An 18,194-nucleotide genomic window follows, 5' to 3' on the forward strand; every position below is an offset into this window, starting at 1 on the left:
TTGGCTTTTCACCCCTTTCCTTTGGTCTTTTCATGCATACAGATTTTAGGCTCTCTCACTGTCTCTAGCCATGTGAACAAATGCAAACAAATGTCTTTCTGTGTCCAAACGTGTGCATTGTCTATGGAAAACAAGTGCTTTATCAACTGAAGAACAGGAGTCTACTTTGTAGTGCCTGTGTGTACATGTATTCCTTAAAAAGGCTCAAGTTTAAGCAATAAAACCCCTTTTAAATAATTGGTTTTATTCAGAAGGATCAACTGGGACATCTCCAGCTAGGCTTCTCCTGAGACCGTCAGATGAATAAATCAGTGAGAAATAAAACTATCTCCTTTCTAGGACTGGCCTCTTCTCGTGAAGCTTTTAGCCTTAACACCGTGTCAGGGACACCAGTTTTCTCAAAAATCCCTTGGTACATGTAATTCTTTCATCTGCCTCGCTGAACAGCAGACCCTGCCATTTGGCGACTGGCATCACTTAACTCACATTTTCTTAATCTCTCTACCCTGATGCTGGCATAAGCAGCAGCCTTTTCTTTGCTCTCTTGGCATCTTTGTGCTCAGCTGGCTCCTGAGATCCGCCCTCAGACCCCACCAGGACACACGTCTGTCCAGCCCCCACCTCCTTCCCTTCACAAGGTTAAAACCGACCCAGCAGCCGCACCTCCCTCCCTGCTGAGTCCTGCATGGGGCAGAAGGAGCCGTCTGCACCCATTCACACTCTCCTTGACAGGGCTAATGACAGGGAACCAGAGAGTGTGAATATCTACACCAAATATTCACATGAGAGAAGTGAAGAAAAGCAGCAGTGAAGATGAAAAGCAACTGGTAAGAGAACAAGTGGGATTTAGAGAAATCTGTAAATAAGAGATTAGAACAGTTAAAGCTGTCTTTGCCAACTGCCTTCTTTGTTGTTTGTTTTCATGACAGCATTATATGAAAGAAATGGTAATAGCAAGAACTTTGTAGACATGTTTTATTATAAGGACAAAGATAAAATTTCTCGTGTAAAGAAATTGTCTTGTCAAGTCTGTTAGTAAATTCTTACCTCATGGTTTTATACACTTAATATGCATGACTGAGGAGAAAGTCAACAGCAGAATCTGTCAGAAACTATACATTCATACTGGAGTTTGCTTTCTGTTTACAGGAGAATTACAGCTTTCTTGTACGTGTGTAGTTTTCTGGGGTCTTTCGTCTCAGCTACCATCCAGCAACAATCAAGTAAGGAGATAGACTTTATCTGCCTTTCCTCTTTCTGTAATTTTGACTGTCAAAAGAATTATTCTGAGCTTATTCAAAATTAAAATCCTCTCTAGCTAGCCATCACAACAGAAAGATAGAACTACCTGTGTGTGTATGTATGTATCCATGTATATATAAAGAAAGAGGGGAAAAAGTGAGAGCTATGTGTATTATTTTAAATGCACTATTAGATGTATTTTTTAAGGTAAAGATTAAAATCTGCATATAGGTGGTAGGTACATGACACAAATTCCCCCTCCTCCCTCTCCTCCCCATCTTTCAGTGCTCCTAGTTAGATATTAGTCTGCTATATATGGCAACAAACTGGTTCCACTTTATTTGCTGGGAATAAAATATAAATGGTTGGATGTCTGCCATAAGTCTCATCAAATAATATAGAATGAGGCTATTTCTAAGGTGTAACATGTCAGCTTGAATGTTCCCTTTAAGCCTATGTTGTCAGAAGGAAACCCACATTTATGGTTGAGCCCTTGCAGCACACAAGAGGCTCTCTGTAGGTTAGAAATGTATCTCCTTCCAACTTGCATTCTTCATTCTTCCCCAACCAGACTCTACTAACATTTTCCATATTGACCTGATACTGGACTTGCACAGAATTCTGAAATTATTTGAATAAATTTTTATTTTCCCTTCTTTCTTCCTTAAATTAGGGAAATCAGCTGGGTCTCCACTTCATTATGGGGCTTCTTGGCAGATAATATTCAGAAAAATTACATTTTAAAATTTGCTTTCTTCAAACAAATGTCTTCCACGTTCTTGCTTGGATCAGTAAAAAAAGTCTGTAAATCCTTCTTACCCCTACCATGTATTTCATGAATCAGATTTTCTCTGATCAGACGTGGCCCAGTGGATGGTGGGAACACCTGGAATACCAGAGAGGATGGAAGAAGTGCCAACAATTTCTCCCCTTCTCCCCTCAACAGCCTCTTTAGTTGGCATAAAGCTTGTTTAAGTTTCCTTTGGATTAGGAACACTATTGATTTGGGCAACAGGCTTTTTTTTTTTTTTTTTTTTAAGTTTGCGTAAACCAGAAAAAATTCCAGACCTAAAACTCCTAACACTGCAGGTCTTCTTATGCTGGTACAATTATTCCTCCATAACTCTGCTAGAAAAGAATAACAACTCCCTCATTTAAAGGTCTAATAAATCAAATAATGACTCATTTGAAATTTGGAGCTCCCTAGAAACAGATGTTTATTTTATTTGACCTCTGGCTTTACCAAGTACACTTTACATTTATTATTTATAGTTCTATTTAATTCATAAAATTCTTACAATTGCTTCAATTAATTTTTTAAGGTGATCTCTCTGCAGACACATGGTTAACTAATTCACCCCTTTTTGCAGGACTACCAGCCATCCTGGGTGCTAGTCGGAGAACTGATCTCTGTCCAACAATTAGGATTGGCCAAGATGACTTACCAGGCAAGTATCATCTGACCTTTTCAGGAAATAGCAGATGTTCAGAAACTCTAATATTCAAGTTATATTCAGCTCTGTCACTGCTGAAATTAAATTAAAATAAAAGTTATATTTTGGGCATATGTATTTTTTCTTGTAGGCTTTGACCTGATTTCTCAGTTCCAAATAGAAAAAGCTGCTTCCCGAGGAGTTATCCAGAGAGTGGTGGGTTCCACTGCTCTACAAGTGGCTTATAAATTGGGACCCAATGTAGACTTCAGGATCCCAACCAGGTAATTTTCTTTGCTGCTTGATTTTAAAATATAAACATTTTGCAAGTTTATTATTTAAGTAATCCTCTCTGTAGTTAGATGACCTCATTTACAAAGTTTTTGAAAGGGAAAGATGAATTCAACTTCTATACATTTTTTTTTTTCATTGACACTACCAGACTAGGTTGATTCTGTAATAGCAATTTCGGGGACAGCCACGTTCCTCTACCAGTGGTATTGCTCAGGGTTCCTGCAGGTCTGCTGAAAGAAATATATTCACCTCTAGAAAGTGAGGCCAAAAGCAGAGAGGTGAAGCAAAGACAACAAGAGGACAATAATGAAAGTTTTCTTAAAACATTGAAACAAAGAGATTTTCCTTATCCTTTGAAGGCTGCAGAGACAAGAATTGAAAATTTTTGTGTTTGTTTGTTCGCTTGCTTGCTTGCTTGCTTTTTTGGATAACTGTTACGTGCATGTTCCTGGCTGATTTATGATCACTTAATCTACAAAGGATGATAGCTATTATTTAGCGTGTCACAGGCAAATTGCAACAGGAGCCACTATTTTGGAATCTAATTATGTTAGTTCTTTAGATGCCAGACCTGGTGCAGGTGAAGGAATAGAGACAGTACAACAGGGTAGAGAAGTCTTTGTCAAACTTGTGCAACCTTGCATTCTGGTCCAGCACCTGATGTCATTAAGAGTTCCTTTAATTAGCAATTGACTGGCATAGCCTTCATTGGACTACTGTTTCAGGTAGAAATAATTGGAGAGCAAAGTATTTCTGTTGTACCCCAGCTATCACTGACAAGTTTTGCTTGCTGCAGTCTTCCCTGGCTTTTGACTCTATAGCCATTAGGTTACCCAGTTTTGAGTTTAACTGGTTGGTTGCATTGGACTCGATTACTTTCCCTCACAGTGGCAAATCAAGGCTGCTAGTGCATAAAGATGAACCCAAACACAGAGAGAAAATGCGATCTTCATTTTATGAAAAAATGTAGATTCTCATATTCTCAACTTGTGCATTTTATCTCAGAAAGAGTCTGAGATATCAAAGCTATAATATTTTCAAGAAGGTTTAGATGTATTGCTGTAAATGGCCCTAGCGATATGCTTGATACACACAAATAATCTCTAATCAAGCCTATACCAGCTTTGTTAATATGCTGTGACATCTGAGCTGACTGCTGCCACTGGGCTTGTTGGCTTGGTGTGGTGCTGTATTATCAAGGATTTACCACATTCATGATGCTGACTGGCACCCTCAGTCAGCGCTGTGCCATCACACCGCAATGCTAGCTCACAGTTTACCTGAAATTTCAGTTTGTCATAGGGCCTGCCTGCCACTATTCATTCAATGTGTATTAGGAATAGTAAAATTTAGGCTGGTGTATGATCATTACACTAACCTGTATTAGTCAACATTACAGTGGCTATGGCATGGGAATGAGAGCTCAGTTAGCTGGCTGTGGCTCAGTATATTTATTCAGTCTTTGCTGTAGAACTAGCTTACACAGTAGCTGAAGGACTTAGCTTTAAAAAGTGTGCATAGTTTCCTTAAAATCTATGAAATTGCAACTTGGTCTTTTTGCTGCTTAGCTTACTTGCCAAGGTTCAGAAGTATGTCCCAGAATGAATAGAGTTTATAGAATTTAAGTAATAATTGTAATGTTTTTTAATTACAAGCTTAAAAAATATTTTACAACAAAGGAATATGCTTGCGATATGTTTTTAAGTGGGGAAAAAGGCTAGCTGCCTTTATGTGCTGGATGAAGTCTTTATCCTTTGACTTCACAAATGGGAATCCCATTGCCGGTGTCATGTCACAAGGCCCCTAAGTCAACACCTGCATGGAAAAATAATGCCAGGGAATGTTCCAAGGCATTCATACATTAACATCTACACTGTTAAAATATTGTGCAAGACCTTGACATGGTTTTGGTCCATACTAATTAACACTCTTAAAAAAAATCCTGGGTACTGCTTGACAGTTAGCATTAGGTCATGGACCTTAGACCATGTTGTAGGTGGTCATTGTGTTTTGGAAGTAAGCAGTACTTTTAAGTAAGAACTTTCTCTTGCCAAGTGAACTTAGTATCAGAGAACAGTTCTGGGCACACTGAACTTAGTAGCACTAATGTGGACAATGAATCTACAAGCTATATCTCTTTGCCTGCAGTCTCTTCTCTGCAGAAAGAAGAGCAATGTAAAAATGTAAACTGCCTTTTGAACAGTGCTTGTTCTGGGGGGAGTTGTGTACTGGAGACCACTTTAAAAGATGACTTAAAAAACACTAAGATGGGAAATTATAAAATGAAAATAAGAAGTCTACAAAGCGTTTTCAGTAAACTTGGAATATCCAGAGAATTTCATAAGCTGATTTCCTGGTTTTTCCTTTGGCAATAATGCTTCCCTACAAAGTAATGCGCCTCAAATGCCTGGAGGTGTGGCTTTCCTACATCCAGCCACCAAAGTTGTTTGGGTGCTTTTCTATTTTGCATTACATGTAAGATACCTTACATAGTACCACTCCATTGATATTGATGATGACACTATAATGGAAAAGAAAAAAAAAAAAAGCAACTAAGAATCTAATTAGCTCATAAGAGAAATAATTAGCTCAGACCTGGATGCTTCTGAAAAATAAAGACCAGCCGAGGGTAATGAGTCCTAGCAAATGGCTTCTGGCTAATGACTTTGGACAATTGCTTTTAAAAATGCTTAGTTAGTTAGTTAGTTTTCTACTGTTATTGCCTTTTTTTTTTTTTTTTTTTTTTTTTTAAATGTCTGCCAGATAGTTCCTGCTAGGTCAGCTGTGATTCTGGGCTTCAGGAGGTGCAGATGCAAAAGAACCCACACCTGTGGGTATATAATACTGCATTACCATTACATTACCATGAAGTTGGTCAGAGGGATTTCAACAGACGTTTCTAGTTGATTGCACTAACATTTCTAAAATCTTCATTTAGCAAGGAGTAAGTTATCACAGTGGGAAATGGAGCCCATCTAAGAAACTAACTCTTGAAAAAACATAATAAAGCAGGTGGTTATTTTGCAGTATTCAAGCCTGTAGTTAACATTTTAAAATACTCTGTTGCTCTTAATGAATTTTGAAGACAATGACGCTATTTAGTGTTTCCACTGCCTACTCAGTCAAATCATCTTGTTTGTATTGATGCCTGCTTTGTAGGACTCAGCCTTAAAATTTTAAAGAAATATTTCTGGTAAGCACTCAAGCTATCAGAATAATAAGACTATAAGGTATTTATGAAACAAAAGGAAAAGAAAAGAGTGGTGTTTCAGAAGCTTCCTTAGATGAATTACAGATGGGGAAAAACTGTGTACTGAAATGCATTGGCAGGACTAAAGCCAATGGGATTGCTTTTCATTACCATGGGAGTAACAGAGATGAGAATCTGTCTCTGCTTTACTTAAATTATAAATCTTACACAGTTACAGTCCAACACAGAGTATGTTTCTGGTGTTGGTCAGTGTTTAGTTATGCTGATATTTTGTCGTTTGTCTAATGGCAGCAGCTCTTCTGATTTGTTATTATTATGTTTTTAAATATAAATATTCATGTTTGTGCACTGATTTTTTATTGTTTTATAAAGTATACTGTTTATAAAGTATTTCTTATACTTTAATTTCCTTTTACCAATATCACAGAGTCTTGCACAGCTTCTCTTCTTTGTATAACACTCAAAAAAGTTAAAGTAATTCTTTTCTGTTTTAATTTCTGAGTAAGAAGGAGAACCCATATGATGGCTTTTTTTTTTTTTTTAAACTATTTCTCTCTCTCTCTCTCTCTCTCTCTCTCTCTCTCTCTTTTTTTTTTTTTTCTTTCCTTTCTTTCATTTATTTTTCCCAGTAGGTCAGATGAGGTGAGAATCTGTGCAATATTTTCAGCAGTGTTACTGTGAGTGTAAAACTTATCTGTGCAGAGAAGGAATGCAAGTCTCTCTTCAGAGGATCTGGGATTAGTAATGTTTCTTTTAGCTGTAAGGCTTGGCGTGTCAGATCCCCCCAGAGCCACTGAACTTAACAGAAAGTGGAAAGTCACATGGAATTTAGTTTAAAAATTACCTAAAAATAAAAAAATAATATCTTTGATAGGATAGTAGTAAAAACAGCTGTTGTGCAAGAACATACAGTGAGATTCAGCAAATGAAGAAATAAATGGCTTGGGTGAGCTAAGGTTTTAGCAGTAGAGGAGACTGAAATACTTGTTTAAGAGATGTTATAGAAGGATGCAGAGGTCCATAAGGGATGTGCTGACTGGGTCAGGAGCTTAGCAAAGTTTAATGTGCATCAGAAAGGGGTTAAGGAGTGTGTTTGCAGAGCAGGAATATATATATATAAATATGTTGCATAAGCTAGAAGCCTAACAAAAGGAAGGACTGTGGACAGCAGTAAACACTGGAAAGTGCTCAGAATACGAGGACAGGTAAAGTGTCCACACATCACTGGCATTTGCTTTTAAGATGGCAAGATACAAACCAAAACACAACACAACAAGCTAGACAAAATCCCACCAAACAAAGCCAGCTGGGCCAGAAAATTGCATCTGCAGTCACCAGCAAAATGAGTCACAGCAAAGCGCAGACAACTTAAAGATGCTGGCAAGGAGCCCCCTCTCCCACCTGCGTATATCTCTGCGCCTTGTGCAAGGAGATAATCTTCCAGCCAAGTGTTCCCGTTCCTCATACAGCAGCTTTCCCTGCAGCTGAAGTACATATCAGACTCCAGGCTCACGGGGAAGGAGCAGGGACGCTAGCAGTTCGGGTGGTTTATTATTAAAGTGAAGCTGCTGCTGCTGCCAGGCTTTCCCAGTCCTTCTGAAATCTTGGTGAGACTGTGCCGTCGCCTGCTGGAATATGATTGTACTACAGCTTTGGACATATTACCACTAAGAAATGTGAAGTACGCTCTTACCAACTCAGTAATCATCAAGGATACAGAATAAGAACTATTTTTTTTTCGTTTTTTCCCCTTTTTTTATCTCAGCCTAAGGTTGGAGGTTCACTAATGGCTAAATTCCTGCTGACATAGGATTGATCTGCCACACAAAAATAATCTTTGTTCAAAATGTCTACTTGCCTAAGGAGTTATTTTAATGAATGCTCATGACAAAAAAGCCCTGCATGTCTCCATACTTAAGAATTTTAGTCAAATACATTTTGTGTGTGTGTGTGAAATTCTTAAATGTGGATATGTGGCAAACAATGTGTCAATGTCAACTCAATTTTGGCACTGTGATCTTACCATCTATAGAATATGAAAAGGCATCTTTTAAAAATATTCTACCAGTTTCACTGACACATTTGAGCTAAAAAATGGCATCTCTATTTGAAACAGTGATACAGCTAGTAGTACGTGTTTGTGTTATAGGAGTACAAAACAATGAAACATGTAATAAGTCGCAGATCTTCCCCTGCTACTTGTAGCCTCATGGTTCAGTGCCACAGGACACAATGCATTTTTAATGTAGGTTCTCACTGTGTGCATGATTGTCGGTGAATGATCTGTTGTATGATTACTGCTGAAGTGATAGCTAATGCATTAACAAAGTGGTTATTATCAGACTGAACAAGAAAACGCCTTTGCTAGATACATTCTTATGTCTTCAAAAATAAAAACAGTTTTACACTATTTACCTAACCAATTGAAAGTCACACTAAGTTGATTTTGTAAGTCTAATATTAGAAACAGCATGATTGTAGGATAGACTTTCTAAATGTAAAGTACTAGCCTGCTGTTGCTTGATCCATTACACTTCAAAAAGGTTATCATAAATACTTCACAATGAAGGAAGAAGAACCCACATTTCTGAACCAGTTTATTTTGCCATCAGTTACACCAATTACTCAAAAAGGTATGTCATTTTGGGACTCTACAGGTAGAAGATAAAAAGAATGATAAAAGAATGTTTAAAATATGGTTCCACTGAGGAACTGATTTTTATTACTCTGCTGTGGTATGTGGAGGTTTTCAGAAGAAATACAACAAATTTACTCTATTTTGATCCTACACAGTGCAATATATTCCAATGGATTGCCTGATGAGTATTCCTTTCTTACTACTTTTCGGATGAGTGGACCCACACTTCAGAAATACTGGACTATTTGGCAGATTCAGGATTCTTCAGGAAAAGAACAAGTTGGAGTGAATCTTAATGGTCCAATGAAAAGTGTCGAGTTTTCTTATAAAGGAGTGGATGGAACTCTCCAAACTGCATCATTTTTACATTTGCCTTTCTTGTTCGATTCCCAATGGCACAAGCTCATGATAAGTGTGGAAACAAGCAGCGTCACACTTTTCATTGACTGTATTAAAATAGAAACCCTAAACATAAAACCAAAAGGGAAAATCAGTGTTGATGGCTTCGCTGTGCTTGGAAAGCTTAAAAATAATCCTCAGATTTCAGTTCCGGTAAGTATCAAAGCCTTAAATTACTACAAAAAATGTTTTACAAGATCTTTACACTTAATCTTTTTCATGGAATGCATCTTCATATATTTCCTGAAAACATAAAAGGCAGCACTTGGCAGGTAAGTACTATGATTTTCAAATTTTGCATATATAGATATCCTGTGGAAGGTAAGGGGTCACCCAGGTTATGTCTAAATTTCAATAGTAAAATGTTTTAGACACCCACGCTTCTGTCACTGGATTCTGCTGTCTGGATATATCAGCTGCTAGTTTCCTTGTTTGCATCATATGTTGAGCTTGATCTAGAAGGAAACCTCAGGACATGGGCCTGGGGACTGTACTCACACCAAAGAGAGCAAGAATTGGGACCTTTCACTCCTATGTGTGAACCAACCATCAGCAAAAGATAATTAGTTCTGTCTCTGTCAGAATAAATATTTTAAATAGTTAATACAAAGGGAATATCTTCTGCAAGAGATTGACGGGAGTCCTTATTTACTCAACTCTGATGTTCACACAAGAAGTAAGAGAACCATGTTTACACTGGTGCTAAATCAGAGATTTATCTTCACTATCTTATACCTCAGGAAACTCTTCCAGTCATTGTGTTACCTGGTATGATCCTGTTGACAGAATTGTTTTCTCTTTAATTGGCTTGATTTTTATTTTTATTTTTTTTTCCAAAAAGACTGACCCAGAGTAGACAGCTAATTCTTAAAGAGGGTTCTTGTTAATGGGCACCATAGGATGCATAAGCATACTTCCTATCCTATATCCTGGAAGTATAATATCAGAGTCCAGGTCCAATCCAAGTGAAGGGCCTAGCAGAGATGAGACATAAAGCCCACTCAGCTCCACAATACTTCTCCTGGCTACCTCAGGACATCCCATCCCCATATCCTGACTTCTGCAAATCCTTTTCTTAGATATTAACTTTCCTTGTGCATTGTACTAGATACCTAAACTCACTGTAGAGTGTTCCTTTATTCTGTGTAGCAACACTAGGCAATGAAATTCTATTTTATATCCTGTTAGAGGATTTAATGCTAAAAATATCCTCTTCATGCTACTATATTTTGGGGAGAGTTGTTTTGTGGAGAAAATAACATTGGGGCTGACCTACAGAAAATATTGAATGCTTTTGTGACCTTCTACCAAGAAAACTGAATCTGAAAAACCCCAGGGGTTTTATTATTTGGTTATCTGATTTAGTTTCCAAGATGAGTGATTAATATAAAACACAGAGAAAGTGACATACCTATAACTTCTGACAGAAAACAATTTGTAGCTGTCACATCTGCATTTTACCTTTTAGACATCTGTGAAAGTGTTTTTCTCAGGCACTGTTTTTTCAGCTAATGAGTCATACTGCACTTTATGCTGAATAATAGGAGAATTTTTTCCCATGGTAGCAATAAATGACATTTAAAACTTTGGAAAGGATTTTTCTGTATTCACTTTGTAGATTAAAAGGAAATAGTTTCAAAATACTGTTGAAAAAATGCAGAAGACAACTGCAAAATTCCATACATTTTCCTGTTCCTTTCCCAAGGATCCTCTGTAAGTGCCTTAAAAACATATAAAATGAATAGTAAGGTATAGGGCATTCATTTTAAAATGACTTGGATGGCAAAAAGAGAATTACCTGCTTAACATATTGTAACCATTTCTCATACTACTACATTGCAGATTTGCAGCAGCTTTGAAGTAAAATGCATGAAGTGAGATAATCTTGCATTACCTATATCTCATATTATCTGCCAAAATTGAATGAACTTCAAAGGCCAAATGTCTCAAGAAAAGTATCCTCTCATACTTTGTCACTTCTGTATGTGTAGGCAACACTATTGCACCAGATAGAAATCAGATTTACTTGAAAAATGGTGAGAGAAAGCTGCCACAGATATCTGAAAGTGGCTGCCTAGGTAAGTTGCTCTAGATGTGGGTTGGGAAACATCAGTAGGTGAAAAGTTACACCAATTCTGTTGAGAACAAAAACTGATCTTTGAAAATTTCATTTCAGTAATGCTGAAGTTGATACTGTTAGGATTAGCTGCATGTTTTGCTGACTGTTCTGAGGGATATGAGTAGATGAATGGATGGATGGGATGATGAAAAGTTTACATATTCTAGGCATGACCCTAGGATGAAAAAAATTCCACCCTAACACCACATTCTTCTTTGGAAAGATATCTAGATTAAATGCACAGAAGGATGTAGGCATTATGGATTATAGCTCCCAGTATGCAGTGCTACAGTAAACCATGCCCTCAAGCTAGACACACAGACATGCCTTTAAAAACAAGGAGGGTTTCTGTTGCGTGCTGAAGTAATGATTGGAAGTGGCAGCCTACAGACTAGGAAAGAGATGTAGTATTAAGGTGACATTGGCAAGAACTTGGATTTCTACCCATTCTTCATTGGTGCTCTGGCTGACACTTATTAAGGCAGCCCTACAGAGAAGGAATTGGGGATACCGGTGGATGAAAAGCTTGGCATGAGCCAGCAGTGCACACTTGTGGCCCAGAAAGCCAACTGCATCCTGGGCTGCATCAAAAGAAGCAGGGCAGCAGCTGGAGGGAGGTGATTATCCCCCTCTGCTCTGCTCTCGTGAGACCCTGCCTGGAGTGCTGCATTCAGCTCTGGGGTCCCCAGCACAAGAAGGACATGGACCTATTAGAGTGAGTCCAGAGGAGGGCCACAAAGATGATCAAAGGGCTGGAGCACCTCTCCTATGAAGAAAGGTTGAAAGAGCTGGGGCTGTTCAGCCTGGAGAAGAAAAGGCTCTGGGGAGACCTCATTGCGGCCTTTCAATATATATGTAAGGGGGCTTGTAAGAAAGACAGACACTTATTATTTTTTTAATTATTTTTATTTTTTTAACCAGGGCCTGTAGTGGCAGTACAAGGGGCAATGGTTTCAGACTGAAAGAGGGTAGCCTTATATTGGACATTTAGGAAGGCATTTTCATGATGATGGTGGTAAGGCCCAGAGAAGGTTGCCCAGAGAAGCTGTGGATGCCCCATCCCTGGAGGTGTTTAAGGCCAGGTTGGATGGGTCTTTGGGCAACCTGGTCTGGTGGAAAGTGTACCTGCCTATGACAGAGGAGTTGGACTAAATAATCTTTAATGGACCCTTCCAACCCAAGCCATTCTGTGATTCAATGGTTTTGGCTAAGATTAAAGAAGTTGGGAAAAGCAGAAGAAGAAAATTAGAATTTTCCTCCTTCCTCTTCAGCCATGTTTTTTTGTCTGTTTGTTTTGCGTCCCCATGTTTTGCAGAGACCTTTTTTTTTTTTTTTTTTTTTTTTTCTTTTTCCAGTGATGCATACAAACAAGGAGCAGTGAATAGGTTGGGCTCCTCAGACATTTTGTGAGGGAAGAGTGTCCAGCATTAACTTCTGTCTCATCTATGTTTAAGCACTTACACCATTAGGCACTGGTATGAAGCTCCTTGAGGTTGGAAGAATGTTAAGTATGGGTCACACTGCTTCAAGGATGAAAAGACAAAATGTTATTTTTCACTTATAATTCACCATTTATTATGCAAAATGTTTGTTTACCCCTTTAAAATGTTTATGGAAATATTCAAACATATTTAGTGCATTTTTGGGGAAAAATAAAATCTTTTACATAAGGTAGGCCTTAAAACAGGAATATGTTCCACATTTTTTGCCAAAAAGCACTGGAACAAACTGCCAAGGAAGGAAGAATGTAAGCATCACGTTAAATTTTTAAACCAAGTCTGGACATCAAAAAATATACTTTAATTCAGACAGTGCTGTGGGCTTGACATAAAACTCACTAGATAGAAATGGCTTGTTCATGGCCTGTACTCTGAAGTCAAAACTGTCAATGGTGTTGGTCCAGCCTGATACTATAAAAACATAGATTTAGGGAAGCCATATGCTCTGGCATTACAATAAAGAATCACAGGATGATGGACTAGAAACTTTAAAATGTGTTTTTATACTGCACAAGTTTGTGTTTTGGCCCATGTATTTGGTTTCTCTTAAAATGGAGTAAATAAATCTATGGTTAGGTACGTCCTAGGCTTATCCTATAACTTGCTTGACTATATTTAGTTTAAACATCTCAGCACTCTTGGTTATTTAATATGTCCCGTGCACAATTTCTAATTTATTTCCAAGCATTGTTAAAGTATATGACTTCCAGTGTTAACAATTTTTAAAGGACATAAGTTACGTTTCCTGGTTTTCTTCTTTTTATTTATTTATTTATTTATTCAGTATTCCATGAGTGCTCTATTTATCTTGCAGAATAGGTCAACTTCTTACAGGTGCACTATAATACATGTCATTTTAAAAGAGATTTTTTATGGCTTGTTGTTACTGTGATTGCCTCAGAGTAATGGAGTTCCGTTAGAAACTGGCTTGCCTTTGAGTCTTTACAAAGATTTATCCCAGGATTTCTGGAATGTTTTATAGAGGGCAAATTTTTATACGGGTTTACAGCTGCATTTTATCTTTTCTTAGATAAAAAAAAAAATAGTTCTTTTTATCTAAAAGTAATTCAAATAATCGACTATAAACTCTAAGCAATACAAGATATATCATCAGCTCAAAACTGAAAAAGAATTTACCTCCTGAATCCCATGTTTGTTAAGAAAAGGTAAGGGCATTCATTTCCTACTGCTCAAATATTAACTGCTGTGAGATGGTGTAAATTACCTCAGTTTCTGTGATTTCAAAGGCACTACCCTGATTTTCTCATAATTGTCACTAAACAGTTGGCTAGAAGTGATCCTACATCATTATTTCATCTACATTTAATGCTGTTGAACTAGTTCAGTGCAGTTACCTAACTTACAGCATGTAAGAGGAAACTGCTTATCAATATTTGTTGAACAAGGATTAATTTACACTGTTGCACAGATTATATCCATGTATTGTAAAAAAAAAAAAAAAAATCGTCTTTTTTTTCACTCTGTGAAATCTCTCAGGATAAGATATGTTTACATAGATGTCACTTATTCCTGGTCACTTAACAAATGTGGAAAACAGTTGATAGCAGACTTCCCTTGGAACAAACAGATATCACCAATGAAAAACAGCAAAACCTCCACCTGAAAATCAATTAGCTGAACTGTAATTCCCACAAAGTGCTGTTTTTCCTTGAATCATCCCTGATGCAGCAGTAACCCAGCGGGACACAGGTAGCCAGCTTGTCCAGAAGGCAGCTGTAGACACGCTCTGATTTACCCCCAGAGGAGCATCACAATTTCTCTTAAAGCCTATGGTAGTGTTAAATGCTTCACTGTGGACTTATGCTGCTATACTGAAAGTAGTACTCTAGATATTTCAGTCTCACTAAATTTACTAAACTTCATATCTAAAGCACTGATAAGACAACTGAATTGCATAGCTCTCCTACTGAGATGTGCAAAACTTGGGGCATTTATGGGCATTTCCATCAAACTTAAGAGGACAAAACAGTGAACTGATGGACATAACTAATCCAATTATATCTGTGTTAATAATTTAAAATGAAACTGAAATCCTGTGGGAATTTTGGAAAATGGATGTCAAGGATATTGACCTATGGGTCATAACCACCTATGGGTCTTAAAAGATTAAATTTTAATAACTCTGCTTTATTACTACCCTTGGTTTATCCAAGGTTAATTTCTGTGAACATTGTGCTTATATTTCATCCTTAATAACACCTTGTACTGATTTTATAGAACATCTACTCCAGGCATCTTCAAAATGGTGGCATCCCTTAGATCCTAAAAAAGCCCAAAGCAAAATAATTAGCAAGAAACTTCTCATTGTTAAAAATAAATAAATAAATTAGTGCTGCCTGACTATGCAACTGTGAACTAAGATATGTCAAATTAAAACTGCATGTTCAAAATATTACAACTGCTTTCACATTCACATTGTGGCACAGTGTTTTGTAAAGAATGCTAAGTATTTTATTCTGATGCCTGCCTCTTTTATTAAGACTTATTTCTGTTTGTTTATTAATCTCATGAGACTTTTGCTAAATGCTTACCGTTCAAACCCCTTCTTGAACAAAACAAAGTGATCAGTTTTCTCTTTGGCCATTCAAGAATGTTGGAAGAAAGCATATGAGACATTAAAAGGATCTCCTGGCTCAGCAAGTTAAGTTCCTACTGTAGCAAGTAATCCCATTTTACAATCTCATTAACAATTTTTCTGTTTTGAAATTGACTTTGTACAAAGTTGAAAAACTTGGTTCAAACTTAAAAACGTAGATGCATCTGCTAGTAGTATTCTCTTGAGACTTGGATGTTAGCACTTAGAGAGTCATTCATCAAAGCCTAGGCCAGCCCAGTAATTAGCATCTCACAGCTTTCTTACCTTAGTGCGGAAGCCAAAAAAAATCTGAAGACAACCCTCCTGCCACACACACACACACACATACACACACACAAAGAGGCAACAATTATCTATATATAAAAAAGGCAAAACAAAACAAAGTAGTGATGCAGGTATTGGCTGCTGGTAGTATGTTTTAAAAGTTATTTTTCAGAGTGTTTGCAAATTTTGTAGCACTTTATAAGTTGCAAATACAGCTCAGGACTATTGATTTCAGTTACAGTTGTTACTGATCAGCCTTCTTGCATAACCTATACCCAGATACTTCAGTTCAAGCTACTAACCTTTCCTCCCGTAATGCAGATTGCTGTCTAATTGGGCCATTTTGATTAAAATAAAAATTAAAATTAACACTATATAAGAATTACGAGGCAAAATCAGGAGTACAATCCACAGTGGCATGTCTGCCTTTGTCACAAAAACATCCTTTCTTTTTCTATCATACTTTGCCATATTCACTTCCAATCTTCCAGTTTCAGCTGTGTATGAACCATTTCCACAGCCGTGCTCCTTTGGTCTGGTAATTGAGGCAAAAGTTCTGAGGAAAGAAGTGTGGAATCACAGATTCAGATTATGTGCAGAAGACGCATTTACAGGCAACCTTAATTCTAGTATTTCCTGGCTACTGAATGGATTACATTTTATTTTTAGCATTATTAAATAATACTCAATATCATTTTACTTTAACATTAAACAGATACAATGGAAAAGAAAACATTGTCACTTAGAACCATACCCACCCCATTTAAATCAGAAGCAGATTATTATTTAAATCAGAAATAGATTATAAGCACTGCTTTAGAGGCATTGTGGACCTCTCTGCCTATGCAAATGAGCTCCCAGGGTGAATAATGCAGACTCAGGATTTAATGGTATGGTATGAAGTAAATTATCATCTGGGGGTCATTTGGTCCCATTTTTATGCCTTTTTATGAATCATTGTATTGCTGCCTATTAGTAAGAAATTATAGTATACGTTCAATTCTTTTATATGTCTATTATGAAGGATTGGGAAGGGTTTTAAAATGAGAACTGGGTAAAGGAGATGAGGAATTGACTGACAGATAGTGGTGTCAGATAACACTGCAGGTAAAAGAAACTACTGCCTCTGTGCTGTTCGCAGCACTCTGGAAACTGGAATGGCTGTGCTAAATAGAACAGCAGAGATGTGATACCAAGGAGTTCAGGAGTGGCAACAGAGAAGTAGTGAAGGTGAAAGGAATAACAAAAATATACTTGTGGACATGTGGGTGTCTTGCAGAGATCTTAAAGGACTTCAGACTCAAAGCCTTTTTCAGCTACAGCAGTCAGCATGCAGCTAAGTCAATGTAAGGAAGGTGTCAGGAGAGGAAAGCGTCTCAGTGACAGTCTGCTTTCTGCTTTAGTCACAGGCTGGGATTGAAGAGAGCAAAGAGATATCTTAGAGGAGCGCAGGAGGCAGCCAGGAAACACTAAGACATTATGTTGTGGGAGAGGTGGTGGGAACCTGCTTTAGCTCTATAGAATAAGAAGAAAGATTGAGAGAAGCAGAAAAATAAGAAATGGAAGCCCCTGGCTGCTCCCACTTTTATTTCAGTTTCTCAGAAAAACAAATCACAGTCTTTGCTATACCAGGACTCTATGTTGCAACAAGAAAAAAAATATCTTTATTTTCCCCCAGGTAAATCACTCATTAGTGGCTCATAAACCAAGCTGGTACTATATACGATAGAAAGTGAAAACAATCCTAGACTTTAAAACTTGAAAATAATAACTATGCACAGTGTAATATGCTTTTGGTACTTAAAATTCCACTTGATGCATTATAAATCAGATGATAACACCTCTGAAGATGTGTATGTGAGTTATTTGATAACTATTAGCAGAAGATTTGTATTCTTTTATTTACATATGCTCATTAAGTGAGACTTGGTGGCAGTTTCTGAGAAGAGGCTATCTTAATCCTGGGTCATTTTCCAATGCCAAATGAAAACTCAAAGAAGATGTGAAATTTCACAGATATATATAACTTAATTGCAGAGTGTTGCTACTGTACATACAATCCAGTTTTCTGAACCACTCACACTTGAACCATCTGTTTCTGTCCTCAGACCTCTCACACTCCTTATAGACATAACCATCCAGTCAGAGAAAATCTTTTGGGGACTGTGTGTCCTTTAATAAAACCACCACTATAGCATAATATGAGATAAATGCCTGAGCTCATAGGAACATCTTTAAAAATAAATGATGGATCTCACCTCTCTTTAAATCCTTCTGCAGGTTTATGCCTCCTCTATAAAATGTCTTCAGATTTCGGGGCTGGAGGCATGCAGGGAGGTGATCTGCTCTGGAATAAGCTCCAGAGGCTGAGCCCGACCACTCCAGTGGCTCGTGCTGAATTGCATCTCTGTGCCCTTACACCCACACTTTTTATTGTTAATACCTGCCTTTCAAAACATACCATTAGCTGAACAGTGC

General features: G+C 37.5%; 1 protein-coding gene across 1 annotated transcript in view; it reads left to right on the plus strand.

Annotated features, from left to right (window-relative positions):
- Nucleotides 1–813: 813 nt before the first annotated feature.
- COL9A1 (collagen type IX alpha 1 chain) overlaps nt 814–18,194 on the plus strand; it is a gene marked incomplete at both ends in the record, with an annotated part of 64,269 nt that continues 46,888 nt past the window's right edge. Inside the window, 5 exons of the mRNA XM_082758219.1 lie at nt 814–827; nt 1,150–1,223; nt 2,613–2,690; nt 2,827–2,959; nt 8,974–9,370. Coding sequence (XP_082614345.1) covers nt 814–827; nt 1,150–1,223; nt 2,613–2,690; nt 2,827–2,959; nt 8,974–9,370 — 696 coding nt within the window. The remainder of the gene's footprint in view (nt 828–1,149; nt 1,224–2,612; nt 2,691–2,826; nt 2,960–8,973; nt 9,371–18,194) is intronic.

This window comes from Aythya marila (assembly GCF_965140915.1).
Source record: "Aythya marila genome assembly, chromosome: 3".
In the NCBI taxonomy this organism is placed as follows: Eukaryota; Metazoa; Chordata; class Aves; order Anseriformes; family Anatidae; genus Aythya; species Aythya marila.